Raw genomic sequence first — 21107 nt, 5'->3', positions numbered from 1 at the left:
GGGGAGGGATACTGGGGTATGGCTGTGGCAAGGGAAGAGTGTGGGGGCATATGATAAGGTGGTGCCGGGTGCCACTTCCCAGCCACCTCCTTCTTTCGCTATGCTGATGATGATCCGCCCACCCTTCTCCCCTGGCCGTGCCCCCTTTTGATATTCATGCACTAGAATTTACACGCAGCACTTTATAGAAGGCGCATAGAAAGTTTGCATGTAACTTCTAATTAGTGCACATTAGTGTCAATTATTACTTGTTAATTGACACTTATTGGCACTGATTAGTTTGTGAAATGATTTAAGTTGTGCGTGCAAATCAACAGCGTGCACTGATTTGCATAAACAACTTTGGTCACACTGTACAAAATCTGGCCCTGTCTGGCTAATGCACTGTTAACACAGGAGCATTGAGCATCTCCTAAATAGGAGACAGTAAGGCCCTGATTCTGCAAAGTGCGTTCCGATTTTAGGCAGCTGTAGGCATCCTACAGCTGTCTAATCAGCCAATCGGGATGCACGTTAAAAAAAAAAAAAATGCTCCCCAGGCAGGCCGCCTATATTGAAGGTGCCTCCGGGAGCCTAGGGAGGCCCGCAAGACGCCTAAGCTCGCCTTAGGCGAACCTAGGCGGCCCTAAGCGTCTCCCTAGTAGAGGAAGAGACGCTTAAAATGTAGGACAGCAAAATGCTGGTCTACATTGTAAGTAGACGCGGCTGCTATACTTATCGCGGCAAGAGATCTCCCTGCTGCAACTCCTCCTGCCGGAACCCCGGACCCCACCTACCCCCCAAACTCGTAATCACCGGCAGGAGGATACCCAACTCCTCCTGCCGGAATCCCCCAGACCCCCCTCCCCCCCAAACTCGTAATCGCCGGCAGGAGGATGCCCAACTCCTCCTGCCGGAACCCCCCTCCCCCCCAAACTCATAATCGCCGGCAGGAGGATGCCCAACTCCTCCTGCCGGAAAGCCGGACCTCCTCTGGACCCCCCTCCAACTAACCTCCCTCCTCCAACTAACCTTTAAATGTTGGTCGGCTGGACGGGTCTTCCTGCCGTCCAGTCGACAGGCCTGTCTCGTGGAAATGAGACAGGCCCGCCCCTTCCCGGCCCATCCCCGCTAAATCTAAGGCCTGATTAGCCCAGGCTCTAGATTAGTGGGGATGGGCGGACCCGCTATGCCTAAGGCCTGATTGGTCCAGGCTTCTAGAGCCTGGGCCAATCAGGCCTTAGATTTAGCGGGGATGGACCAGGAAGGGGCGGGCCCGTCTCATTCCACGAGGCGGGCCTGTCGGCTGGACGGCAGCAAGACCCTTCCAGCCGACCAACATTTAAAGGTTAGTTGGAGGAGGGAGGTTAGTTGGGGGGGGGGTGTCCGGAGGGGGTCTGGCTTTCCGGCAGGAGGAGTTGGGCATCCTGCTGCCGGCGATTACGACTTTGGGGGGAGGGGGGTTCCGGGGTTCCGGCAGGAGGAGTTGGGCATCCTCCTGCCGGCGATGGGACAGGAGGCTGCTATACATATCCCTTGCCGCGATAAGTGTAGCGGCCCGTGTCTAATCTAACCCGATTTTCTAACCGGTGTCTGTAACATGGACGCCGGTTACAGAATCGGGGTTTAGTGTAGGCCCGATTCTGTATAGGACACCTCTCCCGGGCGTCCTATACAGAATCAGGGCCTGAGTGTTCCTTCATTAATTTAGAGCAGGTAGCACATGTTAAACCAAATGTTATTGCAGTCCTTCACGGTAATTGGTTGATATTGTAAACCTGGTTTATGCTATTGTTGTACCTGCTGTTGTCACTGCTTAATAAAAAGATTTAAATATAAAACATTGTGGGAAAGCCCCTTTCCGATGCAGTGTCAATTTTGGGCTTGTCGTGTGTTAAAATTCAGTGTTATAGCATGTTAAGCCCAAAACTTAATGCATTTTAGTAAAAAAATCCATTACTTCAGGTACGAAATTAGATAAATTTGGATCAAGGAAAGTTCCCACAGTATCTGGCTGTAACTTGCCTTAAACTACTACAGAAAAGGCACAAGCTAAATCTAAAAAAATAAAAAATAATGAAAAGCTAATAAGTAACCTTGTTCTGCTGTAGTTATGACACATCACTTTTGCATTCATATGGGCCAGATGCTCTAAACCTTCTCCCCTATGAATACAAAGGATAGATTTACTAAAAGGCATTACCACATCACTGCGTACTGACATGTACTAGTTAGGACAGGGATGGAATATTTCCTGAGTCTATGAATGTGATGGGTGTCCAACTAAATGTGAAGAAAGAGATGGTGGTTCTGGGGGGTTTGCTTGGATTCTGCCCTAAGAATGGGAAAACAAATCTCGAAGACCATTCAAGGAGGTTCTGCTCAGCTACATATTCTGCACAGGCTGAAATCTATGTTGACACCCTATGATTTCAGATCAGTAGTGTAAGGGTTAATATTGTCAAGATTAGATTATTGCAACTCGCTTTATCTCGGAATAGCCAAGACAAAATGTAAGGCATTACAATTGCTGCTGAATTCATCCGCGAGGCTGATTACTGGGGTGTCCAGAATAATTACACTCTTAAACTAGGGATAAAGGGTCAGCTTATACCGTTATACCATTCATTCAAAACCCCATATGGAAAAAGGTACAACCTCTGCAGCGCTAGAAGGCCTTTCACACACACTCATACAGCACAAATGTTAAACCAGCAGGAGAAACACAGACAAGCACATAAAAAAAAAAGAAAAAAGAAGTGGAGAAAAAGCCTCAGTTCTGCTTCATTTGGCAAAAAAACTCCACTTCTACAAAACACTCCTACATAGACGTAAAAACTGTAGGGCAAAAAAGCACTGTACTAGCCTGCAAAGTAAATGTCCAACAGCACCTGGGGTACACAACCCCAAACGTGAAAATGTGGACAAGGGGCACAAAAGCACTGCGGTCCAAAGTCAAGCAAAGAGGCCAGGCACTTCTCAATCCACAATCCTGGGCAAAGCCGCTAGTGAACCCAACCGGGAATCTCCCGTTTCGCGTTGTCTTGCTGCGTCAGGGGTATCGGTTTCACTGCTTCATCTGCACGTAGTCGGACACATCGTTCTCAATAGCTGGCGTGAAAACGTGAAGTGCATTAACAGGGAACTTGTAACTCTGTGCTGATCGTGTAAATTTCAAGAAATTCCGGAAAACACAGTTATTTGTTAAAACATTTATGTAATATCTCTTAGCAGTTAGTAATGATGATGCAAAGTAAGATGTTCTTGTCTTCGTAATGATATTTTGTCTTAATGGTATAACATAACAGTGTACTTGTATACTGTAACTATCAGTTCTGTACAGTTAGAAAAGTAATAAATTACTGTACATTTATGAGTTATAATCCCAAGTTAAAAGAATTTATCAAATAGATATGTTTTTAACATTTCTCTAAATGCTAAATATGTTAGTTTAATATCAAATTACCGAAATGTTTGTTCCATACACCTGCCTGATACAATAGAATTCTATTAAAGAATCATTTGTAGACATAACCCCTTGTAGATGGAAAAGCAAATAACTGTAGTTCCCGCGTAGGGTGCATTCTGTTGACAAATCCTAAATGATCACAAAGATAACTAGGTAGAAGATTATTCAATGACTTAAAGCAGATACAACCAAACTTGAACAATATTCTCGCCTCTATTGGTAACCAATGCAATAAACAGTAATATTTCATCACATGTTTAATTAGAAACTGCTTGGCAACAGGCGGCATATAAACTTTTTTTTAATAAATAAAATATTCAATTCAACCGCAAATAGTATATATTATATATATATTATTCGTATTCAGCCGAATAGTGATTTAGATTTGTATACAAATAATCTGGCATTCTACTGTGCTTTATAAACATCTGAGCTCTGATTTCACGTTGCCTCTTTTATTATTGGTTATGTTAAAGTTCAATGACCATTATTTGTATTCGGCCAAATAATATTTTTCATTATTTGTATTCAGCTGAATAATGAAATATGCTTTTCGGTACAGCTCTAGACATGTTATTTACTGCAAATTATTAACACACATTACTAGCATTAGTGAGCACTAGTAAACCCAACCCAAAGTGGGAGGGACCCTTTAACAGAGTGATTCTCAAACCCGTCCCAGGTCAGGTTTTCACGATGCCCACACATTGGCTCCATTGAATGCATATTTAAACTAAACTAAACCTTAGGCATCTTCTCTATAAAAATAGAGCTCGGCACGGTTCCAGAATTAAAAGAAAAATAACAATAGGAATTAAGGATGATATAGAGGGAAGCGCAGTTTATGATTTTGAAAAAAAGCCAAATTTTCTGATGTTTTTGGAATAATTGGAAAGAGCCCAATTCACACAACTGGACAGGAAAATTATTCCAGAGCTCAGTAATTTTGAGAAGAAGAGACTTCCCTAGTTTGCCAGGATAGATAACGCCTTTCGGCCTAGGAAAAGATAATTTGAGTTTTTGAGTAGGTCTGGTAATCTCAGATCTTGTAGCGTTCCAAGATAGAGGAAGTAAGGAAGGAAAGATGCCATACAAGATCTTAAATGTAAAGCAGGCACATTTAAAGTAGACTCTAGAAATAATTGGGAGCCAATGAAGTTTTAGCAGAAGTGGAGAGAGATGATCGAATTTATTTGTTTCAAGGATCAACCATGTATATTTATTGTGGAGAGGTGGTGCTAGTATAATGGCAACCTCACTCCCTGCCATTGAAATTCTTACACTTGTGGTGACCCAGGAGTACTTCATGACTCACTGCATGTGAACAGTGTGTTTCAGGGGGTGGAGAGATTCTTGTGGATTACCTGAAAGTTTAACTGGCTGGGGGGTACCCCAGAGCAGGTTTGGGACCCACTGGCTTAGTACAACAGGCCCATAGTAACACTTTGGGGTGAATAAAAAAATAAATTACTCAGTGCTTCATGTAGCGAGGCCTAGATTTAGCAAGATTATCAGCCAGGAGTAGGTACTTGAGTTTCCAATTCGAAAATGCTCCTAAATTTAGACTAATAAGGTTTAGAGAGCTAAATTTAGGCCTACAACTGATTTTCTGAGATCCTGTTAGGAGTGTTAGGTACACTTCTCCCTCCCTATTTGAGGGGGTTAGGGGCAGAGCCGGCCCGCAAATAGGGAAAAATCGCTCTAACCTACCCCCGGACCTTACCTGGTGGTCTAGCAGTGACGCGGGGCAGGAGCGATCTTTCTACACTCCTGCCCCGTGCAGAGCCGTGCTGCTGAGTTCCTGTGGTCTCATGAGACTACAACAGGAACTCCCTGTTGTAGTCTCGAGACACCACGGGAACTCACAGCATGGCTCTGCACGGGGCAGGAGTGTAGGAAGATCACTCCTGCTCCGCGTCACCAGTAGACTACCAGGTAAGGTCCATGCTCCGATTGCCCCCACGCCACCTACGAACGCTCCCCCGCCGCCTCTGATTGCCTCCCGCTGCCTCTGATCGCTTCCTCGCTGCCTCTGATAACCTCCCTCCAAGTCCCAGGGCCGTTTTTTCTCGGGGGGGGGGGGGGGGGGCCTGGGGAAAAAAATGCAGATAATCAAAACCGCGAACATTGAAACTGCAAATAGGGAGGGGAAAGTGTACTGTACATAGACTAATCATCTTTTTTTCCCTTGACCTAATTCAGTTCCAAAATCACCCACTTTTTAATGGGACAATTCAGATGCCTCTCAAAAACCTTTGAAAATTGACCCCCATTGACTGTTTAAAAAACTCTTGGTTATAGTGATATTCTACTTAAAATACGATGTGATGCTTAGATAGTACAGATTTTTAGCAGTCAAGCAGGTGCTGCAGTTTTTGGAGGACATACTGTATTTTGTTAGACCATAGGTTCTCAACTCAGTCCTCGGGACGTGCCATAAATTTGCATGCAATAAATTTGCATGCACTGCCTCGACTGTAGGTAAATCTGTCTCAAGCACAGGCATTGTGAGTATCCTGAAAATCTGTCTGCCTGGATTGAGAACCCGTGGATTAGACTTATGTAAGATTTATCCGAAGACCTTGTAACACATGAGTTTTTAAGACCCCATGGCTCCCTTCTTCAGATAAGCCAGTCAGTGATTATTTATGATAACTGGAATTGTTTCACAATTTGGAGGCTTTGCTTTCGACCAGCACATGTCAAGGAAATGTTCCACTGTATAGCGTGCTGTGTAACTGAGTTCTACTCTAAGGAGAAACAATAGGATGATATGTTTTTATTTCCACTAAAAGAAATGCGTCAATTGGAAATGGATGTTTTAAACCACTGGCATCTAAAGTTAAGTAGAATGTGGCTTAACTCAGAAATCATCTGTTAAGTTGCACTTGTCAGGAAACATTCTTTCAGTGTTTCCGTCATCATTGAGAGAAATCTCAGTGGAAATGAACTAAACCCGGAATAACCAGAAGTTTTCAAAACATACAACCCTCATAAAGCCACTACAAGTGAAATTAAACAGACCCTTTTGGAGAGACTATCATTGGGCATACATTTCTTATTTCAAAGAAGTTTTGTATACATATTTTGAATTGTGGCGTTGACGTGGTGGGTAGATTACATATGCTTGTTTGAAATTATGACTACTTAAGCAAATATTTAGTGTAATCCCGGTAAGTTACTTTTGCTAATGTGGGTAATGCATGGAGATAACTTGAATACTACAGTCAAAAATTATGCAATTAGTTGGAGGCGTGCTCACTTTAAAATGCATTGCAGTTGGCCAGTCTGGTGGCTCAGAGGCAGTGGTGGGTATGGCTAGGGTGGAGACCTGTGTTTAATTTCCATGTCCTTCTTTTAGGACTAATGATTACAGGAGTGTCCCCAGCTCTAAAGGGAGGATGTCCCAGTCATTGTGCAATAGTGACCTCTAGTGGCTGAACTTAGGATGCACACGTGCTAGGTTCCAGAAGTAGCTGCAGTCTGTGGTTCCTGTCACTGTGATGGCACAGCTAGATGGGGGAAGGGGTAAAAATGAAAAATAAAATAAAATCCACTGGGAAGTAATGAATGAAATAGTATCACAGCCCAAGGTATATCAGTTCTACTGAGATGGAAGGTCTGCAGAGCAGAGGAAACTTTTGGGCTTTTCATTTCTAGAAAATATTATATTAAGACTTAGGGCTCCTTTTACAAAGGTGCGCTAGCATTTTTTAACGCACGCACCGGATTAGCGTGCGCTAGCCAAAAATCTACTGCGTGCTCCAAAGGAGGCGGTAGCGGCTAGCGCACGCGGCAATTTAGCGCGTGCTATTCTGTGCGTTAAGGCCCTAGCGCGCCTTTGTAAAAGGAGCCCTCAGGTATCATTAAGTCTTATTTGCCACTAAGTCCTGGTTAAGATAGTGAAATTACAATTTTTGTTTCAGATTTATGTGGCAGGCAAAAGAAAACGTTTCAGAAATCCTGCATGCCTATGTCTCTAGATTGCAAAGTGATATCTCTGTCGACTAAGAATTTAATTGCCTGCAGATCTTGAAAGATCTGATAGAATATATCGTGAAAGGAAGAATTTGCACAAAACTGCAGGGTGTGACAAATTCCTAGTGAAAGCCAGGCTGCACTAGGAAGCACAGCGGAAAAGTATCGGACGAGTCAGTGTTGTCTTGTGGGTGTCTGCTCCCTTTATTTAGGTGTATGTGGAGAGAGGAAGCACAGAGAGGAAACTCATCGTCTGTGTGTATTTGTTGAATTCTATAGTGGTTAATTTTTAGCTACCTCTTTTTAGACAGATTTTGCTATTTAGTATTTAATTTTTCTCTTTAGTCGATGCTGTGAAAAGAAAAGTTGTGGGAACAGAAACGAGACCCCTTCAGATCCAGTCATCATTGACAGGTAGGAAACGGAGCACATTTTTTTCACTCTAAGGCAAATTGGGGTCTCTCTTGCTAAAGTGCAGTAAGGTTTTGCAGTAGCCAGACTGTAAGACCCCAAATTATTATCCAATAAGTGCAGAGTCTGTGTGATCATGCACAGTACAGTTTCCTGACCATTTCTTGACCCATAACAGGTTATACATTTGATGCATGAATCAGTTCACACTGTCATGCCAGCTTAGTGGTGATTTCTGCAGCCATATGATAAGTTACTGCGCACTAATTCACATGCTAACTGCTTAGTGCACATTAGTAAAAGGGTCCCCTATAGTTTTTTTGCATTCTCTTCTTATGTTTCTCGAGCAATTCTATAAACTAGGTGCTAACATTTACGAGAGCACATTTGCAAGGGATGCACAGGGCCGGAGCTTGGGCAGGGCTCCTACTTACTTGCGCAAGTTACAGGTACTATAAGATATGCAGGTACTGGCAGCACTCAGGTGCTAACATTTGTTCTATGGCTGCTAGAAGTGTTCAATTCTAAAGGTTAAGGGGAGAATTCTATAAATGGCCTAGTTAGGCACTAGTAAGAAACATGCTAAACTAGTATTCTGCAAAGGACGCTCTACGCAGAATTCCCTTTGCAAAATACTAGCTTAGTATGAATCTTGCACACTGTGACGTAGCAAGGGAGGTTGGCAGCCAGCATTGCTGTGCCATGCACCCTCCCCTCTTCCCCGTCGCTTGAGTGCCCCCGCCACTCTTCCTCGACACTTGAGCGCCCCCGCCTCCCACATACCTCTTGAAATGTTCTCTGGCATGAGTAGCGTCCTTGGCTCCCTTCTGATGTCATGTTTTGGTCCTGTGACCAGGAAGTGATGTCAGAAAGAAACCAAGGCCGGCGTAAACAGCAAGTGGAAGATGCTGCTCGCACTAGTGAAGACTTACAGAGGCGCAGAGAGGAGAAGTGCTAGCAGCCCCCTGTGAAGATGGCGCCTGGGGTGGTCTTCCCCCCTGCCTCCCTTACTACGACACTGCTTTCATGTAACTTTGGGTACGGCACTTATTTGGTGTACTAATGGCAGCTGGGCACATAAGCAAGCCTACACTATAGCATGGTGCCTAATTTCAGGGAACATCCTTGACCCGCCAATGGCCCTTCCATAGCCACGCTCCCTTTATGGGTTGTGTGCTATAAAGTTTAGGTGTCACACATCAAATATAGTTCAGAATAGTGCAGCTCTCTGGATCTTCAGATGGCCGTTAGAGTACATGACTCTAAGGGCTCCTTTTACTAAGGTGCGCTAGCGTTTTGAGCGCAAGCACAAAATTACCGCATGCTAAATCACGCGGTACGCTTCTAGAATAACGCCAGCTCAATGCTGGCGCTAAGGTCTAGTGCGTGCGGTAATTTAGCGCACGCTATTCTGCGCGTTAAGGCCCTAACACACCGTAGTAAAAGGAGCCCTAAATCTCAGCTCAACTCTTCATTGATCCACAAAAAAAACTTTTTCAACACTTTACTTCCTTTTATATATATATATATATATATATATATATATATATATATACTAGTCTTATAGCCCGTTACATTAACGGGTGCTAGAATATATGTGTGTGTGTCTCTCTATTTCTTTCTCTCTCTCTCCTTAGCCGCTTTCTTTCTTTCTGTCTTTCTTTTTCCTTGGCTGTCCATCACCACCCCTTGCCTGCTCACCCTGTCCATTCTCCCTTCCTTTTACCTCCCCTGTGTCCACCACCACCCCTTCACAGCTCTCCTTATGCAGCAGCAGCCCTTCTCCCTTTGTTTTACTTCCCCTCTGTCCAGCAGCACCTTCCTTCTCCCCCTGTCCAACATTAGGCCTCCGTTCCTTTTTCTTCACACACACCCTGTCCATCAGCACCTCTTTCCTTCTCCCCTGTCCAGCAGTAGGAGTCCCTTTCTTTTTCTCCCCCCCTCCTCCTTCTTATCCCTATGATACACTTACCTTGCTCTGCCTCTGATCAGAGGCTCCTGACAGCCGCCCAGTTGCACCCATTGGAAAAGTTCCCTCTGCGGCATCCCGCATCCCTCCTGATGCAACTCCCGCTGTCTTTCTTTCTGTCTGTCTCTGTTCCTGGCCCCCTTTGTCTGTTTGTCTTTCTGTATATCTCCCTGCCCCTGTGTCTTTCTTCTTTTCTTTCTGTGTTCTTCCTCCCTCTGTCTGTCTGTCCGAAGCGGCATTCCCTCCCCCCACACCAGTTCCCTGTGCACCTGCCCCTGTGTCTTTCTGTCTCCCTTCCTCCCTTTGTCTGTCTGTCCAAAGCAGCATTCCTTCCCCCTCCATTTCCCTCCCCCCACACCAGTTCCCTGTGCACCTTCCCCTGTGTGTTTCTTCTTGTAGCGTTTCCTCTACCCCCTTTCCCTTCCCACAGTCACGACTACAAATGCGCCCCCCCTTCCCTTCCCTTCCCTTACCGCGGGCCCGACTGGTGATTTAAGCAGCGTGTCAGCACTCTTCACACACGGCTTCGGGTCCTTCTACTGCCCTGATTTACTCTGGCACGTTCGGAGCAAATCAGGGCAGTAGAAGGGCCCGAAGCAGCGTGTGAAGACTGCTGACACGCTGCTTAAATCGCCAGTCGGGCCCGCGGTAAGGGAAGAGGGGGGGGCGGCAAATGAGTCGGGTCCCGAGCAGCGGAAAGTTGCAGGGCTCCTCGGTGTGGGCGCTGAGTGGCCGCGATCCCTCTCCTCCCAGCCCCTCCCCCTCCGGAGGAACGGAGATCGGCGGCTACAGCCGCTGGCTTCGGCGTCTTCTATGCACTGCGGCCAACCCTAGCGGAAACAGGAAGTAGTCAGAGAGGGCGGGCCGCAGTGGACAGAAGACAGCAAAGCCAGCGTTAGCGCAGTGCAGCGCTTTTCTCTTTATTTTTAGATGCGGGTGAGCCGGCGAGAAGGAGGAGGTGGTGGTTTTGGCAGTGAGTGAGGGGGGGGGGGAGTCGCCGGCTGTGCTGTGCTTTCCCGATCTGTCCACCGCATACGCACTCTGGCCACAGACCTACGGATCAGGGAAGACAGATCACGCAGGTCTGAGTGTGCATGCGCGGCTAGCTTTTTATTATATAGGATATACTAGCTGATTGCCCAGATATTTATTTATCCCATTTACCTGTCGTTTTTGATCATTTTTACGTCGCCCCCTTCCCACCCCCACATAATTTTTTGGTTTGGTTGAAATCTGTCCATGCGTTTAAGAGTTATGTTTGAACATCATCTCAGTGAGGACGAAAACTATGGGGTAGACAGTAAAATCTTTTCCGATAATTTTTACATGTCACCCCCCTTCCCACCCCACAGTATTTTTTCCCAGATAGTAAGTTATATATATATACCAAGTCTGGATGAAATCTCTCCATGCGTTTCAGAGTTATGCTGGAACACACACATACATCCGATTTTATGTATATAGATAGTATTTATCTCTCATTCAACCAATATTCAAAGTCCAAAAAATTACTTATCTTATTCACAGTTGCACAGCTGGAGAGAGGTGCAGCTGTGAATAAAGATAGTAAAGTGTTGAAAGAAACTTTTTGTGGATCATTGAAGAGTTGCGCTGAGAGTTTGGAGTTATATATTCTAACAGTGATCTGAACATCTATTCAGCCGCAGTATTCGAACTATATTTGATGTGTGATTATGCTTGATTAACCTAATATTTTCATAGGATAAAAATTAGGTGAGCATTTTATAGAATAGGGCACAGGGCAGATCCATGTGTAAGCCCAAATGACTGCTGATAATGACTCACTAAATTCATTCAGACATGGAGCAGCAATGTAAAGCCGGTAGTTATTTACTGAGGGCCAGATTCTCAAAACTTAAGGTTGCCTTTAACGTGGTCGCTAAACCGGTTCCAGCCAGTTTAGCCTGCATGTATTACAGAGGTGGATTATAAAAACAGCTTACTGTGGTCTTTTCCAAGCTTCCTAGCAGTCTCCAATTCTGCCATGCAAATGGACTCATCGGTATTTAAATGAGCACTCGGGTGGATTCTTCAACATCGCTGAGCGATTCTCCAAGCGTAGGGTCGGCTTTTGGAGACCAAAAATCAGCAACTGGCCAGGGGGGCCAGTACTGTGAAAAGCACATCTATGGCATGTGTTAATTGTGGCTCATGAAAAAAAAAAAAAAAATTTAAAAAAGCTACATGATTCTTTTTTTTTTTTTTTGGGAGGGGGGGAGAAGGGTGGACAAGAACACAGTTCTCGAGCGCATGTATTATAGCCGTGTCTTATGTGTTTCTGGCTGTAGTTTATGATAAAATTAGACTTCAAAACAAATTACAAGATTTACATGAAATATAGCAGTTTGGGGGGGAGAAAAGGCATATCTTATGCACGCTTGTTGAATGCTGACGTTGCATCTCCCCTCCCTTCCCTTCATCAAGTAGCTCTGGCATGCCTATGATTAACACGGTTCATAGTCTTAAGCGCGCGCCGACAATTCAGCGCAAGACTTCAGCGCGCCACAGGAAAACCTTCTTTATAAGGGCTCCGACGGGAGATGTTGGTGGGAACCCCCCCCACACTTAACTTAATAGGGATCATGCTGGCGTTGGGGGGGTTGTAACCCCATATTATACTGGAAACTTAACTTTTCCCTATTTTTTAGGGAAAAAGTTAAGTTTTCAGTATAATGTGGGGGGTTACCCCCCAAACACGATAGTGCGAGGCAGCATGATCCCTATTAAGTAGAGGGGGGGTTTCCCCCCACTCCCTCTGTCAGAGCCCTTTAAAAGAAGGTTTTCCTGCGGCATGCTGAAGTCTTGCTCTGAATTGTCGGCGCTCGTTTGTCAGCGCGCTTTTGTCTCATGCGCTTTTGTCCCATCACCGATTAACACACTGCTTATGGCGTTTCTTTTCCAGACATATGCGCACATTTATGGCTGTATTCTGCACTATCAGCAGCGTCTCATCTCATGTAAACTTAGCAAACCTTCGCTACTCTCCGCCAACCTCATTTGCGTGTGCAGCTTTTTGAGAATGACTCGCCTTTTTGAAATCGCTACAGTAACGGCTGTGATAGCGGCCCTTGTGTTTTTACCGCAAAGTTTTGAGACTCTAGCCCTGACAGTCTGTAGAAAACAACCTCATAAACAGTGGAATTTGTTAAGGCCAAAGTACTCAAAATATAGTCCGTTGGCCCAACACATTTTGGCACTTAGGCCCTGATTCTATATATGGTGCCTAGAAAATTGGTGCTGACTATTGTGGTGCTTATGTGTGATTCTATAAAAGTTAGGCCCAGGGCAGAATTAACCAATAGGCCCAGTAGGCACGTGCCTAGGGCCCGAAATGGTCAGGGGGGCCCGATGAAGGCGGGCATCAACATTGTTTTTTCCAAATGGCGATGGGCCCCTCCAGCATCGATCGGCAACGCAGGACCCCCCCCGATCGGCAACGCGGGACTCCCCCGATTGGCAATGCGGGACCCCCCCAATCGGCAATGCGGCCCTCCCCCCATTGACGGAAAGTAAGACAAGCAAGCAACGCGGGTAAGAAAGGCAACGGGAACTGCAATTGTGCAAGCGGTGCTGCTTGCCCAAAGCTTCCCTCTGACGCAGCTTCCTGTTTCCGCCTGGGCGCATGGTGGGGTGGGGCGGGGCAGGGGGGCCCAGTGTACTTGTGTGCCTAGGGGCCCTCAACGAATTAATCCTGCCCTGGTTAGGCCCACTGTATAGAATTGTGCTTAGCACCGCCTAAGTGGCATTAAGTGTTGCTAAGAGTCACAACTTTTAGGCACAGCCTATTTAAGCTAGGTTTTCTTGGTCTAAATGCCAGCGCCTAAGTTAAGCACCTAAGTCCAAAACAGGTGCCTACATTGAAAACATGTCCCTGATCTGCCCCTTAACCATATTGTGGTAGGTGCCTTGGACTGGGTGCCTACCTCAAACTAGTAAGCACCTACTAAGTTAGGCACCTATCATCCAATTAAGTCTAATTAAACCTGACTATGAGGTATTAAGTGCCAAGTATCAATGCCGATTTAGCCTATTAATAAATTAAGTTAGGTGTGTCGATGTAAGTGCCTAACTTTAGACAGACTATAAAGAATCAGGGCCTTAGTGCCTGTTTTGGGGCAAATTTGTAAAAAAAAATAAAAATATCTCAGTTGGACAAATACTCCACCTAAGCAGCCACCTATGGTATTTATAAGATTATGCTTTCTTAACTCCTGGGGACCTATGTGAGTTTTATAATAAGGGCTGGACTTAACAAATTCCAGTTTATGAGGTTGTTTTCTACAGACTCAGGTCCATAGTCTCAAAACGGCACTGTATGGAATGTGCTGGTAGGTACCCAAACAGTGCCTAAGTTAAGTCTTTTAATTGGCAGTTAACGGTGCAGTAATAGACTGCGCCATTAAAAAAACAATTAAAAACTAGTTAGGAAAAAAAAATTAGGTGCCACCAGGTGCCTACAAAAAAAAAGGCGCCTGAATCAAGTCTATGTAGACTCCAGCACCGAATGTCAACAGAGGCATGGTTATGGGTGGGGTTAATAAAAGCGTGATTCCCATTGAAGACGGGCACCGGAAATTTAGGCCTGTAAAACCCCGGCCTACATTCCTGGCGCCTATTTTCGACACAGATCATGATTCTCAAAACGGCAATGTAGATTGAGTGACATGTGACCAACGCCGGCCAGTTCTTGCGCTGTTTCGAGAATCCAGGCCTCAATAAATAACTACTGGCTTTACATTGCTGCTCCGTCTGTACTATTTTGGGATTGCAGTATATGGACCTCAAATTTGTTTATAGTGTCATTACATTAGTTTAGACATGGATTTGGGATCCTACCATGTGCTGTGTCCTGTTATAGAATTGCTCTCACTGTGTCTGTACATTGCAGACCTGGGACGCTGCACTTGGGCACTGCTTTACTGTTACATGGAACAACATCTGATGTTTCTTTTTCTTGCATTGTTACTGTACAAGTCTTTGTGGTATTCCACGACAGCAACACTCATTCGCCTAGTAGACCAATGCTTCTCAATCCGGCCAATCAGACTTTCAGGATTTCCACAATGAATGTCAAGCGGAGAGATGTTTATACCGATGAGACAGTGCATAGAAATCCTTTTAATGCATATTCAATGTGGATATCCTGAAAACCCAACTGGCTGGGTGTGCCCCAAGGGCTGGGTTGAAAAGCACTGCAATAGACTGGAAAGGTCATGGATAGGGAAAAGGCTGAAATTCCTTCCTGATTGAGGCTTGTCCCACACTGCCCTGGACTGCTGCCTTTTTTTGCAGCCCTGCTTCATTACAGTCTCTTTCCCATTCTGTGTCTATGGGTAAAACATGAATGTGAACCAAGCCCTATGTTTTTGGATCTGCTTTTTGAGAGTCTCATAGGGTGTCGATTGGCTCATAGCCCCCTTCCTTTGTCCTCACTGAAGAATGAATGGGGAATTGAGGAGTTCAGATGTTCAGAGCTAGGAGCCAGCCCTTATGAAATGCACATTCTAGAGAAGTATTTCTCTGACCTGATGAATGGAGTGGAGCTTCTCAAAAACAAGTCGAAAACATGTGATGTTGATCCGATAACTACAGCTCTTTTGCTTGCATTTATTTCAGGGAACCTGTGAATTTCTTGTGGTCCTTATGTACATAAGAATAGGCCTTAGGACAATTTTCTGCAGGTTCCAGATGGTGCAGGAAGGGTTCAGTTTTTTGAAGAGCCTTGCCATGGACACAGAATAGGAAACAAACCAACCCCCAATTCTGGAAACCAAGTGAAAACTCGGAAATTCCAGATGTAATATCTATGGGCATATTCTTCCAGACTCACGTTATAAATGGTACTGCAATTTTGAGCCTCTCCTTTCTAACTTGCAGACTCATAGGTACCTCACATCTGCAGACCCCTGGGTTGAATTTTAGAGGGAACACTCCTTGCTGCTTTAAAATTATGCTACCTGGATGGTGCTGTGGGAATCTTTTAACCTATATGCTTTGCAGGGGGAAGGATTGCGGGCTCAAGATTGACTCAAGTCTTTAAACTGAGATCCCTGCTCAAATTTCAACTAGCATGCCCTAGCTTCAAGTCCCCAAATATTCACATCAATGACTTGTATTAATCTTCTAATCACATCCTTAATTTTACAAATGTTTTTCTATGTCGTTTCAGTATCTATTTATCACAAATTTTTTCTCAGTTAACTTCAGAAGCGGCACTCTTTTGTATCAAACACAAGTTCGTAAAGAGTGTTTTTGTCGCACCTACTTCCTCATCGGCTAAGGAAAAATTAGCGGTGAACACCAAGGCCTGCCAAGTTAAATTCTGAAAACTAACAAATACTGCGCCCTGACGCAGTTTGCCATACTGGCAAATGAAACATGCATGTCGGCAGCAGACGGTTTTAAAAACCTTTGTATACAGACTAAGACAAGTACAAGTCTAATATTTAATAATGCAACTAAGAATTATAAAATAGAAAAAGAAAAAAAAAGTAACCACCATAGCCAATGAGGAAGTAGGTGCGGCGAAAGCAAACTCTTTACGAACTTGTGTTTGATACACAAAAGAGTGCCGCTTCTGATGGCGTTGGGTGGTTAAACAATAAAAAAAAAAAAGTTAATTGAGAAAAAATTTGTGATAAAGAGATATTGAAACAACGTAGAAAAACATTTGTAAAATTAAGGATGTGATTAGAAGATTAACACAGGCCATAGATGTGAATATTTGGTAAACTGACAATTTAGACCTGTAATACGTTTTTTGCACAACCAGTATAATTGATTGAGCTAGCTTCAAGTCCAGCATGGCCCTTTTTTCCCCATGGAGAACCCACCACAGTTTTCAAAGGGGCCTTTTCCATGGCTAAATATTTGTTAACCTGTAGAGAATCCTTTAAAATTTTTCACCTAAATGTATTGCAGATACCCGTTGGATTTATTCCACATTCTTACATTTCTTTTGCATCTTTTAAAAAAAAATGTGCTTTATTTAAGGCTCCTTTTACAAAGGTGCGTTAGGGCGTTAACACACTGAATAGCGCGCGCTATATTGCCATGCGCGCTAGACGCTAACGCCAGCATTGAGCTGGCGTTGGTTCTAGCCGTGTAGCGTGGGTTTAGCGTGCGCTAAAAACGCTAACGCAGCCTAGTAAAAGGAGCCCTTAGTGGGCTGTTCATTTCTCTCTACAGATCTATATATAGAGAGAAAAGTATTAAAAACTGCAATACAGTACCAGACTTTTGCAATATTAGAAATAGATTTTCAAGGCTTTGTGTGTTCTTGTATGTTTTTGAAAAGCTGCTTGCTGTGTCCCTTATGGAAGTCAATAGTACCCTCATCTTCCGTATGGTATTAGAATGTTTATGCTGATGTTCCTGGGGAACATTCTGTTGAATTATCCTCTTTCAAGTGAAAAGAGGTTCACTGTGTTTTTTTTTGAGGGGGGAGAATAGCAGCATTTTGATCTGCATTTGTATGGGTTGATGAAAGAATTGGTTGGCTTTGGGTGGTGAATATTATGGACAGCCTGATCATCTTTTGGATTTTGTCCTGTTGAGTCCTTGACGGGAATAAATACATCAGGGTATGTGATTTTCCTTGGCTGGGGGGACGGCAGGCTCCAAAAGTCATGATTCCCAGAGTCTCACGAAATGCTGTGTGATTTTTCTTGGCTGGGGAGACGGCAGGCGCCAAAAGTCATGATTCCCAGAGTCTTACGAAATGCCGCAGAGCCTTTAGTAGAAATAACGGGGCTCCTAAGGAGTTAACGATTTGACAAAATAAGCAATGACTGATGCACATGAATGATTAGGATACTGGCCTATATACATGTGTATGATGACTACCAGATGCCCTTTAGTCCTTCCTTCAAAGTTGGGCTTAATAGCTTCTGAACGGAAAAGTACTAGATACGGATTGTGCTTATTCCAATGTACAGCTCTCATTTCCATTACCTGACGTGTCCAGAACTAGGGGGTTAACATCAGCTTTAGTGACACTTGGGTCTTGCAAGTACTGCATTTTAAGAGGAAAAATGTGGTTTTGTTTGAATGACAGCTTCATTTCCCCCCAGTTGGTAATACTGGAATTAGCAGAACTATCATTGTGTATTTATTTCACTTCTTCCTTCCTTTTTCTGGATTCACTACACTCTCTTATGTGATTACACTTCAATTGAAAGTATTTTGCAACTGTACTGGTATTGAACTATTCTGAATGTTTAATTGTTACAGGCCGTCTAGAAATTTTAGAAATAAATAAATTAAAATGATGTAGATTTTCAAAGATACCACATTTTTAGCAGGTGTGGCACTTAGGAAGTGTAGGCTACTGTGACTGTCTTTACACTCTGTCAAAATAAATAAAAATACTATGCAAAAAAAAAAAAATCTTTTTACATTCACATCTTCGATTGAGGGTTAGGGAAATTGGCCCTAAAATGGTGAAAATTAGGGGGGGAATTCAGTAGCACCAGGATGATGCTTGCTAAGTGCAAAGACTGTAACAGCGGTTCCTCACCTTTATAGAATATTAGCTTAAGGGCTCCTTTTATCAAGCCGCACTAGCGGTTTAACGCGTGTTAAACCACTGGCCACGCTAGGTGCTACCGCCTCCCTTGAGCAGGCGGTAGTTTTTAGGCCAGCGCGGGGGTTAGCGCGTGATGAAGCATCGCACGTGCGCTAACCCCGCTAACGCGGCTTGATAAAAGGAGCCCTAAGTATTTATGCCAGTCATAGGCTGGTGCCAAAGTCCCAGTACTTAGGTGCAGCAGTGATAGTATTCTCTAACCCTGAACCTAATTTCCAGGCACGCCCCTGATCTACCCATGCCCCTCCCATGGCCATGCCCACTTTGGTGTTGAAAATGATGGAAGTTAGGCGTGGGGGTTATAGAATAAGGCATAAGGTATTTTTGCATGAAATTATTAATTGGCTCCAATTAACACTTGTTAAAGTCATTGATCCTCAGTGCCAATAAAGAGCCAATTAACCTAGGGGTCCTTTTGCTAAGACACGCTAACTGATTTAGCGCACGCCAAAGATTAGCGCATGCTAAATGCTAAGGCACCCATTATATTCTATGAGTGCCTTAGCATGTAGCACACGCTAAATCAGTTAGCGCCTTAGTAAGAGGACCCCCTATTAAGTTACACATGGAAATGGAAACATAGGGGTTCTTTTAATATGCTGCGGAAGGCACTAGTGCATGCTTACCACAGGTTAAAAAGGCACTACCGTGGGACACGCTCAGGCATCCCATGGTAGTTTTGGGATTGGCGCATGTTTCCCATGTGCTAAAAAGTAGATTTTATATTAGTGAGGGATGTGTGTGTTTGGGGGCAGAGAGTAGGAGTGCTTTGCACTAATCAGTTAGTACAGCTATTTTGCATGTTAACCAATTAGTGAGCGTTTAGCACAAGAGCTTTTAACTGCCTACAAAATATGTGGCTGACATACTAATGCCCACATGTGAATTTCAAAATTAGCGTGCAGCCATTTTAGAGCCACGCTAAAAAGTGGCATCAGTGCCATTTCACTTCACTCTTCACTCAATGTGTAATTAAACTCTGGAATTTGTTGCTGGAGAATGTAATGAAAGCAGTTAGCTTAGCAGGGTTTAAAAAAAGGGTTGGATAACTTCCTAAATGTCCTTAAGCCGTTATTAAGATGGATGTGGGGAAATCCATTGCTAATCCCTAGGACAAACAGCATAAAATATGTTTTACTCCTTACAAAACATGGTCCATGTCAGGACCTGTGTTCAGTGACTTGGAAAGATATTTCTGTGAAAGGAGTGCAAGATAAGTTTCACTTAATTATATTTGAGAAATTCAATGCTGGTTGTACCTTTAAGAACATTGGGCTTATAATCATTGCACAAATATATTCCTATTATAACTTTGAGTTGACTTGTTTTCAACCAATCTGAGCACAAACACACTTTCTTTTATATTAAGCAGTATCACCATAGGGTGTATTTTGGGCAGGATGTACAAAATCATTGCTCCCACTCAAGAAATGCCTCATATAGGTGGTTCAAAATGAATGTTTTCCTCTAGTCTGCTCTGATAGTTCTTCCCCTCTCCCAATCCTGGTTTTAATGTAGAATAAATCACAGTTTAATTTGTATTATATAAATATTTGTGCAGTGCTCAGACCCGCAACCTACTCGTGCTCAACATGTAGGGGTCCTTTTACTAAGGTGCACTAGCCGATTTAGCGCGCGCTAAATGCTAATGCATCTATTATATTCTATGGACGCGTTAGCATTTAGGGCGTGCTAATATTTAGCTCACACTAAATTGGCTAGTGCCTTTGTAAAAGAGGGGGAAAGTGAATATAATATATAGTGACGTATAATATAAATTCAACTGTGATTTATTTGTGGATGATATGTTTTATCATAGGTACTAAATAATTAACTCCCGTAGTATATTTAGTTTAATATAGAATACAATACTCCCCGAAATTCACGGGGGTTCCGTTCTGTTCCAGGAGCACCTGTGAATTTTGAAGAATGTGAATGTGGTTTAGGAGCGGATCGGAGGTGGAAGAGGGCTGCAGGGGTGGTGGCGGGTGCTAAAAAAACCCCATATTTAGGCTGGCAGGTAGTTTGGCTGTACAGAAGGCTGAATGGAGGGGATGGGGAGTTTGGAGAGGAAGAGGAATCGGTTGTGCAGAAGGATGATTGGAATCGATGGCTGTGCAGAAAGCTGATTCGCAGACTGTCATTCCCTGTATTTTCTGACCGGAAGAAGCAGTCAGAAAATACCGCAAATAACTGAGTCCATGATTTGCGAACTGCAAATTTGTGGGGGTCTACTGTACTCGTATTTGGTTTGTCTGGCAGATTGTTATTCAGTGCTGTAGAATACACATAAGAAAAAATAAGAAACATTATTCTCCAAGAGATCAGCATTTCAATGGATTCTCACCATATCTCTGCTTGGCCTTGAAATGGACTTCTACTACTTTCCCACACCCAGCTAGCTCTGGGCTACTCAAAGTTGACTCTCTTGTTACTTGTAAGACATAAGAATAGCCTTACTGGGTCGAACCAATGGTCCATCAAGCCCAGTAGCTTGTTCTCATGGTGGCCAATCCAGGTCACTAGTACCTGGCCAAAACCCAAAGAGTAGCAATATTCCATGCTACTGATCCAGGGCAAGCAGAGTTCCCCCATGTCTTTCTCAATAACAGACTATGGACTTTCCCTCCAGGAATTTGCCAAACCTTTCTTAAAACCAGCTATGCTATCCGCTTTTACCACAACCTCTGGCA

General features: G+C 43.9%; 1 protein-coding gene across 2 annotated transcripts in view; it reads left to right on the top strand.

Moving 5' to 3' along the window:
* The window catches only part of EBF2 (EBF transcription factor 2), a 334854-nt gene that overhangs the window by 13947 nt on the left and 299800 nt on the right, over window positions 1-21107 (top strand). For both annotated transcript variants that reach the window (XM_033949045.1, XM_033949046.1), the window contains exon 6: window positions 7772-7840. In XM_033949045.1, the coding sequence (XP_033804936.1) occupies window positions 7772-7840 (69 nt within the window). The remainder of the gene's footprint in view (window positions 1-7771; window positions 7841-21107) is intronic.

The sequence above is a fragment of the Geotrypetes seraphini genome, chromosome 6 (assembly GCF_902459505.1).
Source record: "Geotrypetes seraphini chromosome 6, aGeoSer1.1, whole genome shotgun sequence".
NCBI classification, from domain to species: Eukaryota; Metazoa; Chordata; class Amphibia; order Gymnophiona; family Dermophiidae; genus Geotrypetes; species Geotrypetes seraphini.
This window is presented reverse-complemented; position numbering and strand designations above follow the sequence as displayed.